The sequence below is a fragment of the Hyla sarda genome, chromosome 5, assembly GCF_029499605.1.
Source record: "Hyla sarda isolate aHylSar1 chromosome 5, aHylSar1.hap1, whole genome shotgun sequence".
NCBI lineage: Eukaryota > Metazoa > Chordata > Amphibia > Anura > Hylidae > Hyla > Hyla sarda.
The window spans coordinates 206866760-206889710 of NC_079193.1; the positions used below are offsets into that span (position 1 = coordinate 206866760).

Sequence of the window (22951 nt, forward strand, 5' to 3'; positions counted from 1 at the left end):
ACAGCCGCTAATAAGTACTGTAAGGATTAAGAATTTTTTTATAGAAGTAATTTACAAATCCGTTTAACTTTCTAGCACCAGTTGATAAAAAAAAAAAAAGTTTTCCACCGGAGTACCTCTTTAACCCCTTAACGACCACGGACGTAAAAGAACGTCGTGGTGTGGAGGTACTTAGCGCACTAGGACGTACATTTATGAGAGCAATCTGTTTAACTTTCTGGCATCAGTTGATAAATAAAAAAAAATTAGTTTTCCACCGGAGTATCCCTTTAAATAACATATATTACATATAACTCATGAACTAGATTTACCACTTTTTTCATATGCAATTTTCATAGCATGCATGATCGTAGGGGTCCCGCCACTGGGGACTCCCGCAATCTCGGTGTACCCCCCAGCATTCTGTGCTGGGCGCTGCCTCCAAGACGGGGATGTGAGGTCAGGGCCACGACCTTCGTGACATCACGCCATGCCACCTCCATTCATGTCCATGGGAGGGGGCATGATGGCCACCAAGCCCCCTCTAATAGACATGAATGGAGGGGGCATGGCGTGACAACATGAGGGGGTGTGGCCCTGACGTCACAACCCCATCTTGGAGGCAGCGCCCGGCACAGAATTCCGGGGGCTGCACTGAGATTTTGGGGGTCCCCAGCTGCAGGTCATACATTTTATCCCCTGTCCTTTGGATACCCTCATGCACTCCTCTGTCTACAGCATTGATACATTTATACATTTTCTTCTAACCAGATTAAAGTCTTTCATTATTGGTCACTGATTCAAAAGTCTAGTCTTTTTCTTCTCATACACTTGCAGCAGGCTGTCCACTCATCCCTATTGATGCTAATTATTACTTTGCCTGCAACCACCCCAATGCCAACAGTATATTGTAGCTTTGATCAATGTGACCTATTATGGAGGCTCTAAATAGGGTCTTTAACCAGGGTTTAAACAGGGTTTTAAGTTCTTAATTTTATAGTATGAAATCCAGAAGTTTTCCATCTTCATATTTTTTTATTCTATTCACACCTACAGTATCCTATGCAAATTAAAATCTGCAGGTTTAAAGTTGTGTTCAGTCATTTAGTTTACATTGAAATCTGCAGCATAAAATCTGTAGCTGCAAATCCTGAGCATCAAATATGCGCAAGATTCTGTACGTGTGAATATACCCTGAATCCAGTAATCACAAAAGCTACTAGTGTTACATGTCATTGTATACATCTACCATAGTAGTGCACCTAAATTCCTGTATTGTATTCTAATTGTTACACATCCACACCGTTTATCTGGTGTAGGATTCTATTGTGGCACTTGTAGTCTGCTGCAGGCATCCTCCATTGTATGCATTTTTATGCTGGGGATCACCCTTAGCAACGGACTACAAGGGCAGGATCTGCTCCCCCAGTATATATGCACAACTGCATTTGGGGTTGAGCACCTCCTGCCATTTGAGACCACGTCTTTGTTGTTGTTTAAATCTTAAACTCGGAGGTGTATAAACTTCACATTTAATGCGCCTTGATCACTATTAAGGCAGCATTAAGGTCCACCTGTGAGGCCTGCACACATATCAGCCAAATTAGGTGGGGCTTGTAGTCTGTCTCCCTCCTCCCATTGTATGTGTGCCCAGTCACACTGGAGGTAACTGGGAGCAGGCTGAGAGGCGGCCTAATGCTGCTGTAATTGCCCACTGGCCCCTGGTTTTGCTTATCACGCACAGGTAGGCTAGTGTTAGGTGCCGTGCCACTTGAGAACCCATGTCCTTCATATAAGGATACACTGGCGAATGTCTCAATTTTAACATCAGTGTTGAGGGATAGCCAATGTCATTGTATACATTTACTACAGTAGTGCACCTAAATTCCTGTAGTGTTACAGTTGTTTGATTCAGAAATGCAATATAACCTTTGCAGGGCCAGAAGCAGAAAATGATAAGTGTCTGGCTAAAAGAAAAAAAGGTATATAAACATAATTGTTGGTAAAATGTTATTTCTGTCTCTTTTTCTGATGGACAATTGTCCAATAATGAAAATCATATAATGTTGCACCTATCAGGTCCCAATAACGCAGAATAAAGACATTTCTATACCTGCTGTTATTCTTGAAGGGGGTTATGCCTTCTGCCTCAGTGTAACCTCAGAAGTATAACATCAGAGACTGGGGGAATGCAGCAACATTATGCGGCTCATGGCCACCACATGGAGGCATGGTTTTGCTTACATGCGATGATCATAATAAGGTACCCACCTATCTTGAAAGTTATTATTTAGAGGCAGCACCGAGGCAGAAGAGGAGCTCTGGAGAGTGAGAAAGGTAATAGTATCATGGGAGTTGCATTTATGTAGGTTAACTGGGTATTAATAAGTACTGTGGCACATAACCATATATCAGACACAATACATGTCTTTGGTGGGCACAATCAACAAGGCAAAACACAATGGAAATCATAAAAATCCATTGTATTCCCATGTTCTAGAATATGGGGCTGTCTGTATTTTACACCTATACAAACCTGACAGATGTGTACTTTAACATTTCTTATTTCAACAGCTCTGTTTCTTTTCTTCCAAAGCCACACAAGAGAAGCCAGGGAAATGAGAAGTGCCAGCAATCCAGCAAAGGTGCTGTAAACACAAGACAAACAGCACGTTAATCTGCACATTCAGCAAAGCACCTATCTAGTCTATTTTCATTAGACTAGCATGCTAGTTCAACACAAAGTTACCTTTCAAAAACTAGGTGAAAGCTACCTATGGTCATCTATCCGTATTACCTCAACAGCACAGAACAATACATTACCGTGCTGTTTATTGATGCAGAGCCCCCTCCCATAGACTTGCATTGGGGGGGGGGGGCGTGATGTCACACAGGGGCAGAGTCGTGACGTCACGATCTTCTGTTCCCGTGGTCGGGAGCCAGAACCCCAGCGATCAGACATCTTGTCCCCTATCCTTTGGATAGGGGATAAGATGTCTAGGGGTGGAGTACCCCTTTAATAAATCTCCTCCTAAGTGACAAAAAAAACTGCATAATAAAAAGCATTGTATGTATAGCATTTTATATTGCTCTGTAAATCTGCTGTACCACAATCCAGTTTTGCAAAAGAAGAAAAAAATCAGAAAAAATATAATGAATGAGATGTTTTTCCAGGAATGTTTAAAGACATACTCCAATATATTCAAAAATAGGATATAAAAACCATGAGAATACTGACCTTTGTAAACCTGGCCTCTAATCCGGTCCCAGCTGCAGGCTGATTCAAGCATACTGCGCCGTCATCTCTCTCACCCACATTTCACTAATGCAGTTGGAAGGCGTATTGTTATATGGCACTCACTCACCAGAATTTTTGCCCGTCCCAATATGTGTTCCAGCTGCACTTGGTGAACAATGCCAGGAGGCAGCACAGGACACTGGAAATAAGCCCGCAGCTCCTACCACAGTATTGCTGCTGTGCAAACATACATCTAATAAAACCATACATATATCTTCCTGCTGAAAACAAGCGTATGGACTCCATAACATATTTCATATAGTACAAAGCTACAACCCAGGTCTATTTTATTGTCTAAGCAAACTTTTCAGAGGCTATTTGTTCTAGTCTCATATTGTCCAGAAGGATTATCAAACTAATAATAGAGCACATGACATTTGTTCTGACAACTGGAACCAAAGCTGTTCATATTATTAACAAGCTGAACCGGATTCGACAAAAAATGACAAAGTAATCTCATATTTGTTATAGCTTATTTTTTGTCCTTAGTGGTGAGTACATGGGTTAAGGAGGAAGATGTGAAATATTTCAAATGGGAATGCATTCTCTAAAGTATTTGCTGACCTTAGATATATAGTTTATTGCTGCTTATAATGAAAAATGAAGACAGCTATTGGGAATAAAGAAGAAGTATATCTCACCATCTATTTCCTAATGGAAGGGAGATAAAACATGTGAGCCAGTTGCCTGTAAAGAGCAGAGATGAGTGCACTGCTGATCCATTACTTACACATTAACTTTCTTCAAGTACAGACTTTCAAAGTTCCTTATGCTTATAAGAACCTATATAACCATAAAAGCTTTCAAGTAATGTAATATTTCAAGGAAACAATATTAATGAACCTTTACAAGACTTATACTTAGTATATAGTTCTGAAGTACCGTATTTTTCGCCATATAAGACGCTTCGGCATATAAGACGCACCCAATTTTAAAGGAGGAAAATCTAGAAAAAAAAAAGATTCTGAACCAAATACAATGTAAAGTATAGGACAGTGATCTTCAACCTTCGGACCTCCAGCCGTTGGCTGTCCGGGCATGCCGGGAGTTGTAGTTTTGCAACATCTGGAGGTCTGCAGGTTGAAGACCACTGGTATAGGAGGTAATACTCATGTGTCCCTGCCGCTCCGGACCCATCACCGCTGCCCTGGATGTCGCCCCCCATCGCTGTCACCGCGGCCCCCGGGGTGTCGCTCCGGAACGTCTCTACTGCCCGGTATCCTCGCTCTCCGTCATCCCGTTGCTACGCACGCTGCTTCTATTGGATGACGGGACGGCGTGTGCGATGACGAGGAAGGACAACGCCGGCCATGCAGGGGATCCCGGCACAGAGCAGACACCGAGGAGGCAGGTAAGGTCCCTCCCGGTGTCCTGTAAGCTGTTAGGGACACCGCGATTTCACCGCGGCGGTCCCAAACAGCCCGAATGAGAAGCCAGGTTAGTGTTACTTTCGCTTCAGACGCGGCGGTCAGCTTTGATTGCCGCGTCTGAAGGGTTAATACAGGGCATCACCGCGATCGTTGATGTCCTGTATTAGCCGAGGGTCCCGGCCATTGATGGCCGCAGGGACCGCCGCGATAGGATAGGGTTTTAATGTGTATTTGCCGTATAAGATGCACCAACTTTACCCCCCCACAGTTTTTGGGAAGAAAAAGTGCGTCTTATATGGCGAAAAATACGGTAACTAGTGATGCTAGACTTGTTCGTACTCCTCTACACTGTGCTAAAGTTTGGTCCCTGAGAGCTAATATTCGGAATAGGACAACTGGGCGGAAGAGCTTATTTTCTTATCAGTTGGATCCAATACAAAAAGCATCCAGCACTGTGAGCAGTTGTCACAGCAGTGTTGCCTATCTCCCCTTTAATAGTGATGAGCTTCTTCTACCTTATTTCCACCAGCAGTTACAACAGTACCCTTAACCTTACCTCAAAAGGAAGGAGTCTGCCTTTTCCAGTAGCAGTTATAGTGGTGTACCCTTTTGGCTCCCCCTATTTCCTAGTAGTCACTCCACTCAGCATTTTCCCCAATAATCACAGCAGTGACTTACAACTTTTCTCCAGTAGGTAGAATAGAAACCCCTCTTTTTCCCCCATCAAGGCCTCCCCTAGTCCTTCACTCATAAGTGCTTAAATTAGGTATCTCTCCCCATATATGATCATCTTCAATGCTCAACTAAAATGCAGGTTACTGCATTCCAGGCTACTACATGTAGATTTTTAATGCCATGGATCCTATATCAACGCAGGAGACACAACATTTGCTATTATAATCTGTGTGCCCTCTCTGGCAGCAGGAGTAGTATTTGACCACCTGTGCATGGGGGGATAAAGCCTAATGCATTCATTTACAGCTTGGTTCCATTCAATAAAACTGTACTTACCTGTCCAATCCCCTGCAGCTGCCCTTCCAGCTGTCCCAAAAGCTCGCCCCTCTTGGTCTCTGTATCAAAACAAAGAAGTACCTGCTCAGCCAAACACTGCCCAAGGTGGGTAAAAGCAGCCATTGATTGGCGGAGAAGACACATCACTGTATCAAGACAAGGACCAGGATGTGGTGAGCAGTGGTCACTCAGTACTTCAGAACAGCTGCAGGTTGGACAGATAAGTCAATCTTTTTTTTCCTCCCAATCTGGCTATTTTAAGGAAAAAGAAAAACCCTTTTTAAAATATAATTTATATATTGATTTTTTTTCACACAATTGGTGGGAGATGGAACACTGTGTGGAACACATCTTTATATGTAGGAAAACATAACAAATAATATGTGTTATGTGTTAAATTTTTTATCCGTGCTGACCTGCAGAATAAGGTTAACATATTTTTTGGAAGTTGTGAACTTGAAAAAACAGAAGCTCTACAAAAATGCACAATTGTTAGTTTTTTTCCTTATCTCACCAAACAAACATTTTCTTTGTTTAACAATACATTAGATGGTAAACTGAGGTGTGCCTTTTAAAGGCACCCACAAAAAAAATAAGACCTCATATGGTTCTGTTGACAAAAAAAAATAACAACAGGGATCTAAGAAAGCAACGAGAGAAAAAAATGTAAGGAGAAAAAAAAAAGAAACCAATAAAAGGACAGGAGTTAGGAAAACCCCTTTAAATGAGCACTGTCATTAAAACTATTTTTTTCCAAGGCAATCCTTATGGTAAATAAAAAATCTTTCTAAGATCTTTTGGGAGCGACTTTTTAGTGAGATAGACAGGGTTTTGAAGTTCAAACTGGTGTTCGATCACCTATTGATTCTATTCCATATTCCTAAAGATGGTGCCAGTCTTCCCTCTTTATTGCATATTTTTTTATTGGTTGGGAAGAGATGTCTTCTGGCCAGATGGCTGGTGCCTGCTATGCCCACCTTTTCTGATGTCCTAGCTCAAATATCTAAGTACTTACATTGGGATCTGTTGGAGTATGGGAAGGTGGCTAATAAATCGGCTAAGCGCTTTTTTAGAAAATGGACAATGTATATTGTTCACTTCCTTTCTGAGGAAGAGATAGTAAGGGTGATGACCCCCTTTAAGGATACGGAGTGGTACTTAAGGAAGGCGGTGGCGGGCACTTTGGGGAGGCTTAGACTGCCAAACTAACGGTGTTGTGGCCTCGGATTGTCTTCGGCTGTTGGGTGACCTTGTGACCTATCTATGTTTACTTACTGTTTTGCCTCATGTCGATGCCTATAAGCTCGTAAGTGACATGTTGTATACTCTTTTTGGGAGGGGGGGGGTTTCAATGGCTAATTTCTACATTGATAGTTGAACCATTGTTTATTACTATGGTTTCCATGACTGTTTCATTTATGCATCAGGAGCTTGTATCCTGTCGAAATTTGTAAAATATTTGAAAAAGCAAATAAAGATATACTTAAAAAAATAAATAAAATAAAAAATCTTTCTAATGTGCTTTGTTTAAAAAAAATGAAGTTTCCTATGTTTTATTTGTGCTTAAAAAAAGCTCAAGAGCACATTTTCCCCCATCTCATACACAGACTTTGAACCGACGAACCCCAAACACAGGAAGTGCAGCCTGAAGTGCTGAGGGGGGGGGGGGGGGTGTCCAACCAACAGCATATGGCAGTGTGAGAGGAGCTATGATTGGGTGAGGTTGGACAAACCCCCTCAGCACTCCAGGCTGCACTTTCTGTGTTTGGACTTCGGTCCAAAGTCTGTGTATGAGATCGGGGAAAATGTGCTCTTGAGCTTTTTTAAGCACAAATAAAACATAGAAAACTTCATTTTTTAACAAAAAGTATATTAGAAATATTTTTTATTTACCATAAGGAGTGCAATAGCAAAAATTTCTTTTAATGAGTTACCCATTAATATTTGGCTCTTTATTATACAGACCAAGCTTTACAGGAAACACTAAAGTGTTCTGCTCTGAATGTTTTAGCTTATATTGTTGATTTCCTCTACAGCAAGCTTCCTTTATACACAGATTGGCTTTGTGGTGCTCATACTTGACTATTTGCTTCAGGCCAAACATTTGTACTATATTTACCTGTTACAAAATAAACTGGTATATCTATAGCATAAAATAAAAGGGCACTTCGGTTTTCACAATGAAGCTATTTTATATGGTTACTGCTTTAATCTACTTGTTGGCAGCACTTTTACACATATTTTTTTCATCTCTTAGCAGCAAGGTTTCCTCCGTGTTTCTGAATTTAATTTGTCACTTAGGCAGCACCAACATTGATTTTTTTTTTTTTGTATGAAGCTAGCAGTTTCACAGAGACTGGAAAAATCTAGAGCAATAATTTAACGCATTTCAGTAAATAACAGGGGTATGGGAAAGAAGCGACTGGCAGTGCCGTATATGGAAATACACATTAAACATCTTAAAAGAACCTTCATTAAACTCTCAATCCCTGGCACATTTTTCTCTCCTGTGAAATGGGACAGAAGATCCTTTATTTCAGGAAGTTTAAGTGTTCCAAAAAACCTAAATATCCACCCAAAACCTAAATATCCACATTTACATGACATGTAAAGAAAAACATAAGCTGTAGTTTAGATTTCGTAATAGATAGGTAATGTAATGTAATTGTTAAAAAGCTTTTAAAATAATTTTGTATGTAAACTATCAACAGGTTTAACCCCTTAAAAGGGTACTTCCGTGGAAAAAAGATTTGTAAATCACTTCTATTAAAAAATCTTAATCCTTCCAGTACTTTTTAGGGGCTGTATACTACAGAGAAATCCAAAAAGAAATGCATTTCCTGTGATGTCCTGACCACAGTGCTCTCTGCTGACCTCTGCTGTCCATTTTAGGAACTGTCCAGAGCAGCATATGTTTGCTATGGGGATTTTCTTCTTCTCTGGACAGATCCTAAAATGGACAGCAGAGGTCAGCAGAGAGCACTGTGGTCAGGACATCACAGGAAATGTATTTCTTTTTTGGATTTCTCTTTAGTATACAGCCCCTAAAAAGTACTGGAAGGATTAAGATTTTTTAAAGAAGTGATTTACAAGTCTGGCACCAGTTGATTTAAAAAAAAAAAAAAAAAAAAAAAAAAAAGTAGAACAGTTGAAGAATGTCCATTCAAAGGTTGAGACAGTATGCTGAACAAGAGCAGGAAGTTCCAATGTTGTACTAATAGGTTTATGGAGGTAAAATAGTAAGTTACAGTTAGATGCGTCCTGAGGTACCGACTATGCATGAGTAGCTTAGCAGAGTGGAGAGCGGCGAGCTGGATTAAATGCGCGTGCTCCAGGGGGAATTGCACAACTTCCGGTGATGAAAAAAACTGCGCAACTGCACTGGGCGGGAGGGGCATGTCATGCGCCGAGGTGAACTTCTGAGGGGCATGTCATGCGCCGAGGGACTGTGTCTCAGTGCAAGAGCCGGGAATAAAAAGAATAAGACCAGTATTGTGTGTCAGAAGTAGAAATGGACTGAAAGGGGATATGAATATAAAGGGCATGTTAAGGGAATGTAAAGTTGTGGCTGCTGGGAGGAGGTGGGGGAAGGTGTGGGATGTGTACAGAGGGGGAAGAAAAAGGGGGATGGAGTGGGGAAGGGAGATATAGAGATGGTAGTACGGGGAATGTCATATGGAGGGTGGGAAAGAAGGGAAGGGATGGAGGGAGAGTGGGGAAGAAGGGGAGATGGTGGGAGACCCTTTATATTCATATCCCCTTTCAGTCCATTTCTACTTCTGACACACAATACTGGTCTTATCCTTTTTATTCCCGGGTCTTGCACTGAGACACAGTCCCTCGGCGCATGACATGCCCCTCAGAAGTTCACCTCGGCGCATGACATGCCCCTCCCACCCAGTGCAATTGCGCAGTTTTTTCATCACCGCACGACGCACCGGAAGTTGTGCAATGTGCATGTCCAGGAATCCCCCTGGAGCATGCGCATTTAATACAGCACGCTGCGCTCCACTCTGCTAAGCCACTCATGCATAATTGGCACCTCAGGACGTATATAACTGCAAGTACTATTTTCAACTGCTCTACATGTGGCCTTTTGCTTTCCTATATTTTTTATTTTTTTCACCTAACCCCTCTTCTCAATCACTATACCTGTGGAATTTTTGCCCTAATCTCTATGTGGACATTACAACCTGATGAACAGATGTATAGATTTATATATGCTTGGGTACCTACATGTATATACCTGTGTATATATTTTTAGGGACATTTATCATATTCATTATTATATATACTTTGCATATGGACTATTCTTTTCCTGCCCCATCTGTTCCCACATGATTAGTCACCAGAATTCTTCGAGGAGAAGGATGTGTGTTATCTTGGTCCACACCACACCCCTTGTCCCTTGTTTTATACAAAATTATTTTAACTTTCATTACGTTTGACATTTTACCATTATTTTAGTATTTTTTTGTGGACCTGATGAAGGCGCTTGTGAGCGCTGAAACACGTTGTCCGAAAAAATTCCAATAAACCATCCTGTGCAACTGTGGCATCTTGAGTCTATCCTTTGCTAGAAGGAGCGCTCTACAAATTCCCCACTTTTATGTACCTACTCTTCCTCCATTATTCCGTACCCTAGAGGACACGGATAGGGGAGATAAAGCTGCATACTGCATCCACCGTTCTGCACCCATACCTCCTTACAGTGTTGGGCTTGAACTGTTGCACCCTCCCAGCAGGTCGGTACAACACATTGGTGATGGGACCCCTTTCCCTTTTTTTTTTTGTTTGCCGATATCACACAAGAGAGCGCCCCGTTTTTTTGTTCTTTTTCCATTTTCTATGTTTAAAATTGTCATCTTTTGACCCCTATAACTTTTTTTATTTTTCAGCGTACGGGGTGGTATGAGAGCTAATTTTTTGCGCCGTGATCTGAAGTTTTTAGCGGTACCATATTTGTATTGATTGGACTTTATCGCTTTTTATTCATTTTTTCATGATATAAAAAGTGACCCAAAATATGCTATTTTGTACTTTGGAATTTTTTTGCGCTTTAATTAACTATATATTTTTATAATTCGGACATTTCCGCAAGCGGCGATACCACATGTTTATTTTTATTTACACTGTTTTTTTTTTTTAATGGGAAAAGGGGGGTGATTTAAACTTTTATTAGGGAAGGGGTTAAATGATCGTTATTCACTTTTTTGTAATCTTATAGCTCCCATAGGGGGCTATAACACTGCACACACTGATCTTTCACATTGATCAATGGTTTCTCATAGGAAACCATTGATCAATGATTCTGCCGCATGATCCGGGCATGAGCAGTCATTCGGCGATAGGACAACAGGAGGCAGGTAAGGTGATCCGCAAGCTCTACTACAGCTGTTCAAATGCCGCGATTTCGCCACGGAGATCCCTAACAGCCCCCTGAGCAAACCGGCAACATTTTACTTTCAGTGTAGACACGGCGTTCAACTTTGAACGCCGCTTCTAAAGGGTTAATAGCGCGGTGCACCGCGATCAATGCCGCGCGATATTAGCCACGGGTCCCGGCCGTTGTGGCCCCACGTTATAGAACGAGAGCACTTAAGGGGTTAAAGGCAAACAAACTTTAAATACAGTTCTGCTCAAAAGGTTTTAATATATACAATTATGCCTGTCACATACTTCCGTAACGTCTCCAAGATCTACATGGCCTAGGAATATATGACCCATTCGGGGACTACTTTTTTTTTTATACATAGAGTTGCTATAGTATAAAAGTTAGAATGGCCACCTAAGATTTTTTTTCTTACTGTATGAGTCACAAAAAAAACACCATGGAAAAAATTCCCCACCATTCAACCCAAACTGATGATAGTTCCAAAATTACAACTCAAACATCATGTATTTAAATGTCATCAAAAGAAAAAAGTAAAAAAAAAAAAAAATAATAAACTTTTTACATGCCCAGGGACAACAGTGTTGATTAGTCGGGACAAGTGGGGAGAGAAGCCTGCTCTGTGCCCGTAAGTAAGATTGCTTATAGTCTTGCATTATCAGACTATCTTGATCACATGACACAGAGGCAAGTGAGAAAACGCATAGCACACAAATAGATAAGTTGGGGTCTAAACATTCAGTTCTCTATGACTTGTTTCTATGACATATCAAAAGTTTTTGTAATGATGGTGTCTTTTTAAATAAAAATGCTAAATCAAAACAAAAAAACATCCTCAATAATTATAATAAGGCCTTTAAAACAAAGCATGTCTGTCATGAGAAAGGTGCAAAATCCAAATTGATAGGCTAACAAATAAAGTTATAGCAATGTCTGAATGTTCAGAAAAATCAAGAAAAAGCAGGAAATCCCTAATAAAAATGAGTGCTCCCCTATTTAATTCCATGCTGATCCAGCACACATGATCAAGTGGCTGCCAATAACAGCGTGCCACTACTGAGTGGTGATACCAGTAAGTACATTGAAGTACCGCTGAGGCCAGTGATTATCTACAGTTCCCATGCATCAATACTGAGTGACACCGCTTTATTAGAACAGACATATGATCCAACTTAAGCACTGTTCACAATTAAAGGGGTTGTCTGGGGGTAAAATAAATTGTTTTAATGCCTAGGGGTTCAAAAAAGGAGTGATACACATCTTACCTCTACTTACCCCCCCCCCCCCCCCCTCCAACTGCAGTCATTCACTATCCGCAGCAGTGTCACACCTGTAGAGACAATGCGTCACAGGAACAAGGAAGAAGCAGTGACAAGCAGGGACTCTGAGCTGTCTGAACGGCAGCTGTGTGTAGCTAAGGTCAGTATCATATTTTTTTTTATTGTTTATTGTACTTTTGTTGTACTCAAATAGCATAAAATGAAATGTGAACAGAACATTGGTGATCAGAATAGTCTACTGAAGGTGAAAATACAGCACTGGTTTTATGTATCATAATGTTTAATATTACGGTCGCGATCACAAAATGTCCCCCTGCTTGAAATCTGAACAGTAAGTGTTCGATTATACAAGGCCTATTCAAATCAAAGGGTCACCAGTGTGAAGCAGGACTGCTTTTTATTCAGAATTGTTAGTCCCTCCGTGCCATTGTCCTTTCAAAAATTAGCTTACCAGGTAGTCTATACGTAACTATAAATAGCAAATGATCCTAAATAGGGGAGAGGGGTCAAAATCTACTTTAAATATAAACAAACACAAAAAAATCAAAAACCTAAAAATTAACAAATGAATAAACAAGTTAAAAAAAATTTAAACAAACAAGTAGAGCCTAACACATTATAAATGATCCAAGTCTGTTTTATGCACAATGGAATAACCATCAGGGGCCCAATGAAAGCAAGAAGGTTGTTTCATTATTGAAATAACATCCTTGTTTTTCTCCCCTGGCATCAAAATCCCTCATGTGTCTGACAAGCCTCACAGAATCAGTGCATACTATATGTGATATAAAGTTTTTAAGAAGACAATGTTGATCTTACACCAGAGAAATGTTGGGCTCCCTTCCAACAACAGGCATCAAGGGAAACAATGCCAGCAGCAAGCACAAGAGAACCCAACTCATAGTTGTTATCTGCAAAGGACAAAAAAATAAAAAATAAAGTAAATATCGGTAACAGCACAGCGGGAGATCATGTACACAACTAGAAATGACAGAACAGCAAAATCAATCCTACTGTTTTCTAAGCATAGTTCTGCATGTTAAGCTTGCAGCTGGCGCAAGCTGAATTGAGAAAAATGTTTTATAAATAATACATAGCTTTTTGATAATATAGCCCGGGACAGGTAAAAGTAGAATACCCAAAACTGTGTAAAGTGTCTTCTGTAATAATCTGGATAAATGTCTGATGGAAACTGAAACAGGGTCTCAAGACAAACATTAAATAAACTGATAAGTTTTCCTCTCTTTCTTTTTAAATATCATGTGGCTCTATAATGGTACTTAAATGGCTTATCTAACTATAACAATTCTTAAAGTAATGCTCTTTTAAGGTAGATCTTAATGATGAGGAGTGGATAAAATTCTAAAGATGAGGGGAGAAGAAAGAGCACTGGGGGACCATAAGGTACTGCAACAGGAGCTTTAGAGGAGTAGAGTAGGTAAGTATCACTTTTATTTTTATTTTTACATTCCCAGTGACATGTAAAACAAAAATTAGTTCATCAGAATACCCCTGTAAGAAAAATGTGGTTTACTATACCTTTTCTTGAATCCATAAGTTCATCAGCACTGGCCACAAAGCAAACCCCACCAAACCTACTGTAAGCACCCACCGATAGAAGAAGCTTAGAACCTAATGGCAGAAAAATAATATAGTCAAACTCTTTCAAAGATTTACATTGCGAAAAGCTTGGTCACAAAATAGGAACATATGTTATCCATATTAGACGTTAAAAAGATGAAAATGGACGCAGTAATTCTCCTAAACAGCATTTTCATTTTATACTTGAAGCCAATTGCACATAGCCATCCTACGGATTGGAGTACTACAGCTCCAATCCGATCCTGTTATCTGATATACAGGATAACCTTTTGTATAGATTAGTAAGAGTAAGGGCACTTTTATACAGGCTGATCCATTCCCAGATATGAGCGGATAGTTCGTAGATCAGAACTATCAACATGCCTTTACGCAGCCCAATTATCGATCAGATAGGGCCACTTAAATGTCACCTGCACATCCCCCATTTATACAGGGCCACGTGTAACCAACTAACGAATTTTAACATAACATAAAATAAGCACAAAAGTAGCATTTTTTCTGTAGATTGATAAGATTGATACAGCTATAGAGAATCATATGTAGCATAAAATCCCTATTAGAAAAACTGTTCACTCAGCTGCAACTTTCAAACGACTGGGGCATTGCACCAATGAAGTCAACTTATTAGGTATATGCCAAAATTGTTCTGCATATTTCCTGGGCAGAAGTGTCACATTTGTATGTTACTTACCAGGATTTCAACTCCGATGATGACCATGATAAGAAATGCCAGGATTCCAAGTGGTGAAACATTCATTAGATAAATTCTGAGTTGATGGTAAATCCATAACCTAAATTGGAACACATGGCAGCATGAGTAAGCAATTGTAAAAGAAAATGGTAAGCTTTAAATAAACCGAAAAAAAGTAAACATCACATTTTAGGCAAACCTGACCAACCTGTTGAGAGAAAACATTTTAGAAATGGATGAATGCATCAAAGATATAAGTACCAAAATGAATGCATCTTTTAGCAAAATATGTTAAATTAATATGTTAAAGGGGTTGTCCAACCATTTTGTCTCATTAGAATATAACATTATGTGTAATTCCTCATTTGGCCTTAGATGTTTCCTGCAACCTTTTTTTTTTGTTTTCCTCTGTGACCTGGGCATTCTCTGTTGCTGCTTTTCTGGTATATGTTTATTGACAAGTTAAAGAAATTTCTGACGACATCATATCTGAGCCACAGGGGTGAACAATTCTGCCATCACAGCCTCCTGCTCTACCTTCCTCTCCCAATGTAGCTCCGCCCACAGGACCCACTACTCACTACATTACTACAAGTGTTTGTCTGCAGTAAAGGCTTATGGGTTTTTATGCAGTCCTGCTGAAAAGTTGATGCTGGCTATGACATAAAGGTGCTAAAGCACAAAGTGCATCACAACCTGCCGCATATAGCTAACCCCTGTCCATCACTAAAAGTGTCTACAATGGGCATGTGACCATCAGCACTGGACCATGGAGCAGGAGAGGAAGCTAGCTTGGTGTAAGGAGTCATGGTTCATTTTACATCAAGTGCATGGCTGTGTGTATGTGCGTCACTCAACTAGGGAAGAGATGGCACCAGTTTGTTCTGGTTAAAACTATTTTAAGATTTTACATAACAACAGGAAACATTAAAGAAACAAGCTTTCAATGTCTTACTATTAATAAGCCATAAGTACATTAGGAAGGAAGAAAGTAGAGCTGAATGACAGGGAAGAGAGAGTGGGACGTTACAACACGATGACTGGTTTACATCAAAACAGATACTTTATTAGCTCTTCCTAGAATGATCAAACCAAGACCATACTGTGCTGGTGGTTATTAAACATAACGAGGTTTGGCTTCACTTTAATAAGTTTAAACAGGGATATAGTTATATTCTAAAAAGTGGCGATAGTTGTTAAGCCAGTTTTAGATAAGAGTTAAGCATGTGAGCAAGCTAAGATATTCCTGGAATAGCCTCATTTAAATGGGTTATCCAGGAAAAAAACTTTTTTTCATATATCAACTGGCTCCAGAAAGTTAAACAGATTTGTAAATGACTTCTATTAAAAAAATCTTAACTTCAGAAGCTCATAAGTACTGAAAGGATTGAGTTGTTCTTTTCTGTCTAAGTTCTCTCTGATGATACGTGTCTCGGGAACCGCCCAGTTTAGAAGCAAATCCCCAAAGCAAACTTCTTCTACTCTGTGCAGTTCCCGAGACAAGCAGAGATGTCAGCAGAGAGCACTGTTGCCAGACAGAAAACAACAACTCAACTTCAGCAGCTGATAATTATTGAAAGGATTAAGATTTTTTTAATAGAAGTAATTTACAAATTTGTTTAACTTTCTGGAGGCAGTTGATATAAAAAAAAAAAAGTTTTTTCCTGGAATACCCCTTTAACAAGGAATATTTAGGGAACTGTATTTTGACAGATATCCATATCCATAAATCATTGCTGGCTAATTATGTTAGCAGAACATCAGGCAAAATTAAATGATGAGCCTGTAAGGCTGTGTATACACATGGCATTTACTTACAGCCGCAACTTCACTACTATTACCCGCACTTGTGGTTAAAAAATAGCGCAATTTTAGTGCAATTTGAATCGTGGTTGTACAATTATGAAAATTCTGGTAAAACTGAAAAATTTGAGTAAACTAGTGGTGGTACTGCGACACAGTATAGATAAACACAGCATGTGTCTCAGAGCTTTGCCAATCTAAAGCCTTATTAAGAAGTGTTCAATTTTGAATAAACCTGGAGCAATTCAATCTACTGATCTATTTTTTGGACTAATGTATTGAACGTCAATCTTAATCTAAGTGGACCTATGTCTTTGCAAGGGATTTGGAATTATGCCTCAAAAAAAAAAAAAAAAAAAAGTGTTCCAACTGCTTTTGGCCCTTAGCCAAGTGTTCCAACAAAATTTTGGCCCTTAGCCAACATGATGACAAAAGGTGGAGATTGGCTTCACAATAGTACCACTGGTTCGTCTATGATAAAGTCTCATGAATAAGAATGTTACACAATAGAATTGTAGCACTTTGACACTGATTCAAAGCTGGATCTCTATTGTAATAGAATTCCCACATTATGTAAGAATAAAAGATTGTATTCTGTTGTGCTACTTAGATGGAATAAACTGGATATTGAAGGATATTATAGTCATAATTCTTGTATTGATTAATAGACACACTTGTGTACTATCAGGTTTAGTGCAGATATCACCAGTGGTTATAGTGAGTGATCTTCCTTACTGTGATGCTTTACAACAGCACACCAGCCTCATATACAGCATTTTTAATAGTAGAAGTAGTTACCGTATATAATCGAGTATAAGCCGAGTTTTTCAGCACGATTTTTCGTGCTGAAAACACCCCCCCTCGGCTTATACTCGAGTGAACTCGCCGCCCTCAGTGGTCTTCAACCTGCGGACCTCCAGATGTTTCAAAACTACAACTCCCAGCATGCCCGGACAGCCATCGGCTGTCCGGGCATGCTGGGAGTTGTAGTTTTGAAACATCTGGAGGTCCGCAGGTTGAAGACCATTGTTCAGATATTGACAAGCGGTGATGACAAGCGGTGATGATGAAGGGGGGGATGATGACAAGCGGTGATGATGAAGGGGGGGGGATGATGACAGGGTAATGATGAAGGGGGGGGATGATGACAGGGTAATGATGAAGGGGGGGATGATGACATGGTAATGATGAAGGGGGGGATGATGAAAGGGTAATGATGAAGGGGGGATGATGACAGGTGATAATGATGAAGGGGGATGATGACAGGGTAATGATGAAGGGGGGGATGATGACAGGCGGTGATGATGAAGGGGGGATGATGACAGGCGGTGATGATGAAGGGGGGGGATGATGACAGGCGGTGATGATGAAGGGTGAAGATGACAGGGTGATGATGATGAGGGTGTTAATGACGAGGGTCTGGATGATGACAGGGTGGGATGATGTATTTTCCACCCTAGGCTTATAGTCAAGTCAATAACTTTTCCTGGGTTTTTGGTGTGAAATTAGGGGCCTCGGCTTATATTCGGGTCGGCTTATACTCGAGTATATACGGTATATTGAATTTCTTATACAGCACTGAATGTACACAGTAGTATTGATTCAACAAATGCAAATATGTAAAGCATTACTTAAATGTGCTTGGTCACCAAAGAAGATCCATTTACACCATCTGATATTGTTATCTGCATGCACTAAGTGCCATCATTTCACTAATGCTATTATGATTAATAGTAGAATTCTGAGAGGTCATCTATCTAACAATTCATCTAACGGGAACTTTGGCTTGTATATTAGGATACTACATGGTCAGCAATTCCAGTTATGCATTTGAAGTTGGTGTTGGCCATTACTGTCACCACTCTCTATTGACAGTATATAGGGTAAATTACAAGAATGTATTTTCATGGTACTGTGAGATCAGGTTCACGGAACCTGAAAACCTTCTGCAAGGTTGCCAAGTCACCTGCTGATAAACAGAGTTAATATTTTTATATTTTAACATGTTGGCTATTATTAACCCTTTTCCCAAATGCAGTCATTTTTGGCAATGGCATTCACATTTTTTTCAGGAAGAAGAAAGAAGCTTGATCTGACACTGTTAAAACACTAGTTTTGATTGAAGACAATTAAACCAGTGGACATAGGGGGAGATTTATCAAAACCTGTGTAGAGGAAAAATTGACCAGTTGCCCCTAGCAACCAATCAGATCGCTTCTTTCATTTTTCAGAGGCTTTGTTCAAAATGAAAGTAGCGATCTGATTGGTTGCTATGGGCAACTGGTCAACTTTTCCTCTACACAGGTTTTGATAAATCTCCCCCATAGTGAACGTCACACTACCATGCAATTCAACCATAAGATAAGTCAGCTGCTTCCTTTTGTATGAGCTGTCAAAATAAGGTGACCTCAAACAGGTGGGTGTCTACACTAGATGTCCTACATATCCAAAAGGAACAGAAGGTAAGAACCAGATCTACTCTTTAATCCACATTGAGCATTTAAATTGGTGGAGCTGGTTCCTACCCAGAATTCCCTTTGTAGGCCTAGGCCACCTAAGAGAAAGATAAATCTATTTAGTTTAGGGACCTGTCTGTATTTAAAAGGGTATTCCTGTGAAAAAAAATTTTTTTTAGATCAACTGGTGCCAGAACGTTAAACAGATTTATAAAGTACTTCTATTTAAAAATCTTAAACCTTCCAGTACTTATCAGCTGCTGTATGCGCCACAGGAAGTTCTTTTCTTTCTAAATTTATTTTCTGTCTGACCACAGTGCTCTCTGCTGACACCTCTGTCCATGTCAGGACTGTCCAGAGCAGGAGCAAATCCCCATAGCAAACCTATCCTGCTCTTGACAGTTCCTGACATGAACAGAGGTGTCAGCAGAGAGCCCTGTGGTAAGACAGAAAAGAAATTCAAAAAGAAAAGGGCTTCTTCTGTAGTATACAGCAGCTGATAAGTACTGAAAGGATTAAGATTTTTAAATAGAAGTCATTTACAAATCTGTTTAACTTTCTGGCACCAGTTGATTTAACCTCTTAAGGACCCAGGGCGTATGGATACGCCCTCACACCCTGGGCCTTAAGGACCCAGGGCGTATCCATACGCCCTGGCGTTTTCCGGTCTCTGCCGCGCGCCGGGCAGAGATCGGAACCGGATGCCTGCTGAAATGCTTCAGCAGGCATCCAGGGCAAACGTCGAGGGGGGCCAAGTAGGCCCCCCATGTCGGTGATCGCCGTAAATCGCATGGGAAATCGCCCTTGCGATCTGCCGCGATACCAGGCTGATCGGGTCTCTGGGACCCGACCGCCCGGTAATTTTGCATGATCCCGGCTGTCACAGACAGCCAGGACCATGCTAACGTATAGGAGCGAGGTGGCAAGTCGGCCACCTCCTCCTATACCCTGCGATCTGTCGGTTAGTTAACCGACCAATCGCAGGGGGGGGGGGGGGGGGTTACTTCCTCCCACCCTGCCCGGCCCCTTTAAGTCCGGAGAGGACGGGAGGAAGACCGGAGGACGCGGGGGAGTGCTGGGGTCCGGCCCGGTACTTACCTCGTCCCTGAAGACCCGGATCCCGGCGATGAAGACGGCAGCGGCGGCGACAGGTGAGTAGATCTTCAGCCACGGTCGGGCCCTTTACAGCAATGCACGTCGCCGTAAAGAGACATGCATTGCGTTAATGGGACCCTGTGAACTACAACTCCCAGCATGCCCAGACAGCCCTTGGCGTCTGGGCATGCTGGGAGTTGCAGTTTTGCAACATCTGGAGGTCCACAGTTTTGGGACCACTGTGCCCTCCCAGATGTTGCTAAACTACACATCCTCAGCATGCCCTTACTGTCCAGGCATGCTGTGAGTTGTAGTTCTGTAACATCTGGCCCTTCAGATGTTGCAGAACTACAACTCCCAGCATGCCTGGACAGTAAGGGAATACTGGGAGTTGTAGTTTTGCAACATCTGGAAGGGCACAGATTGGGAACCACTGTATTAGTCGTCTGCAAACTGTAGTCCTCCAGGTGTTGCAAAACTACAACTCCAAGCATGCTGGGAGTTGTAGTTCGGCAACATCTGGCTCTAAAGATGTTGCCGAACTACTACTTCCAGCATGCCTGAGAATGTTTGGGAGTAGTGGTTTTGCAACAACTGGAGGCACACTGGTTGGGAAACAGTGTCTGTTTCCTAACTCAGTGTTTCCCAACCCGTGTGCCTCCAGCTGTTGCAAAACTATAACTACCAGCATGCACTGATAGACTGTGCATGCTGGGAGTTGTAGTTTTGCAACAGCTGGAGGTGTCCCCCCCCCCCCCCCTGTGAACGTACAGGGTACATTCACATGGGCAGGGGCTTACAGTGAGTATCAGGCTGCAAGTTTGTGATGCAGCAAATTTTGCGCGGCAGCTCAAACTCGCAGCGGGAAACTCGCTGTAACCCCCCGCCCATGTGACTGTACCCTAAAAACACTACACTACCACAAAATAAAATAAAAAGTAAAAAAACACTACATATACACATACCCCTACACAGCCCCCCTCCCCAATAAAAATGAAAAACGTCTGGTACACCACTGTTTCCAAAATGGAGCCTCCAGCTGTTGCAAAACAACAACTCCCAGTATTGCTGGACAGCCGTTGACTGTCCAAGCATGCTGGGAGTTTTGCAACAGCTGGAGGCACCCTGTTTGGGAATCACTGGCGTAGAATACCCCTATGTCCACCCCTATGCAAATCCCTAATCAAGGCCTCAAATGCGCATGGCGCTCTCACTTTGGAGCCCTGTCGTATTTCAAGGCAACAGTTTAGGGTCACATATGGGGTATCGCCGTACTCGGGAGAAATTGCCTAACAAATTTTGGGGGGCTTTTTCTCCTTTCACCCCTTATGAAAATGTGAAGTTGGGGTCTACACCAGCATGTTAGTGTAAAAAAATAAATTGTTTACACAAACATGCTGGTGTTGCCCTATACTTTTCATTTTGACAAGAGGTAAAAGGGAAAAAAAAAGCCCCCCAAAATTTGTAATGCAATTTCTCCTGAGTACGGAAATACCCCATATGTGGGCGCAAAGTGCTCTGGGGGTACAACAAAGCCCAGAAGGGAGAGTGCGCCATGTACATTTGAGGTGATTTGCACAGGGGTGGCTGATTGTTATAGCGGTTTTGACAAACGCAAAAAAAACAAAACCCCACATGTGACCCCATTTCGGAAACTACACCCCTCACGGAATGTATTGAGGGGTGCAGTGAGAATTTACACCCCACTGGTGTCTGACAGATCTTTGGAACAGTGGGCTGTGCAAATTAAAAATTTCGTACAGCCCACTGTTCCAAAGATCTGACAGACACCAGTGGGCGTAAATGCTCACTGTACTCCTTGTTACGTTCCTCAAGGGGTCTAGTTTCCAAAATGGTATGCCATGTGTTTTTTTTTTGCTGTTCTGGCCCCATAGGGGCTTCCTAAATGCGACATGCCCCCCGAGCAAAATTTGCTCTCAAAAAGTCAAATATGACTCCTTCTCTTCTGAGCATTATAGTTCGCCTGTAGTGCACTTCAGGTCAACTTATGGGGTACCGCCATACTCAGAAGAGATGGGGTTTCAAATTTGGGGGGTATTTTTTGCTATTAACCCTTGCAAAAATGTGAAATTTGGGGGGAAACACCCATTTTAGTGATTTTTTTTTCTTTTTTACGTATGCAAAAGTCGTGAAACCCCTGTGGGGTATTAAGGCTCACTTTATTCCTTGTTACGTTCGTCAAGGGGTCTAGTTTCCAAAATGGTATGCCATGTGGGTTTTTTTTTTGCTCTCCTGGCACCATAGGGGCTTCCTAAATGCAACATGCCCCCCGAGCAAAATTTGCTCTCAAAAAGCCAAATGTGACTCCTTCTCTTCTGAGCATTGTAGTTCGTCCGTAGTGCACTACAGGCCAACTTATGGGGTACTTTCATACTCAGAAGAGATGGGGTTACAAATTTTGTGGGGTATTTTCTGCTAACCCTTGCAAAAATGTGAAATTTGGGGGGAAACACACATTTTAGTGAAAATTTAATTTTTTACATATTCAAAATTCGTGAAACACATGTGGGGTATTATGGCTCACTTAATTCCTTGTTACGTTCCTCAAGGGGTCTTGTTTCCAAAATGGTATGACATGTATTTTTTTTTTTTTTTTGCTTTTCTGGCACCATAGGGGCTTCCTAAATGCAACATGCCCCCCAAAAACCATTTCAGAAAAACGTACTCTCCAAAATCCCCTTGTCGCTCCTTCGGTTCTGAGCCCTCTACTGCGCCCGCCGAACACTTTACATAGACATATGAGGTATCTGCTTACTCGAGAGAAATTGGGCTACAAATATAAGTATACATTTTCTCCTTTTACCCCTCGTAAAAATAAAAAAATTGGGTCTACAAGAACATGCGAGTGTAAAAAGTGAAGATTGTGAATTTTCTCCTTCACTTTCCTGCTATTCCTGTGAAACAGCTAAAGGGTTAAAAGGCTGACCGAATATCATTTTGAATACTTTGGGGA

General features: G+C 41.2%; 1 protein-coding gene across 2 annotated transcripts in view; it reads right to left on the bottom strand.

Annotated features, from left to right (window-relative positions):
* PIGN (phosphatidylinositol glycan anchor biosynthesis class N) overlaps window positions 1–22951 on the bottom strand; it is a 282876-nt gene that overhangs the window by 106850 nt on the left and 153075 nt on the right. For both annotated transcript variants that reach the window (XM_056520984.1, XM_056520985.1), the window contains exons 16-19: window positions 14624–14723; window positions 13870–13962; window positions 13150–13241; window positions 2516–2627 (exon numbers count right to left, since the gene is read on the bottom strand). In XM_056520984.1, the coding sequence (XP_056376959.1) occupies window positions 2516–2627; window positions 13150–13241; window positions 13870–13962; window positions 14624–14723 (397 nt within the window). The remainder of the gene's footprint in view (window positions 1–2515; window positions 2628–13149; window positions 13242–13869; window positions 13963–14623; window positions 14724–22951) is intronic.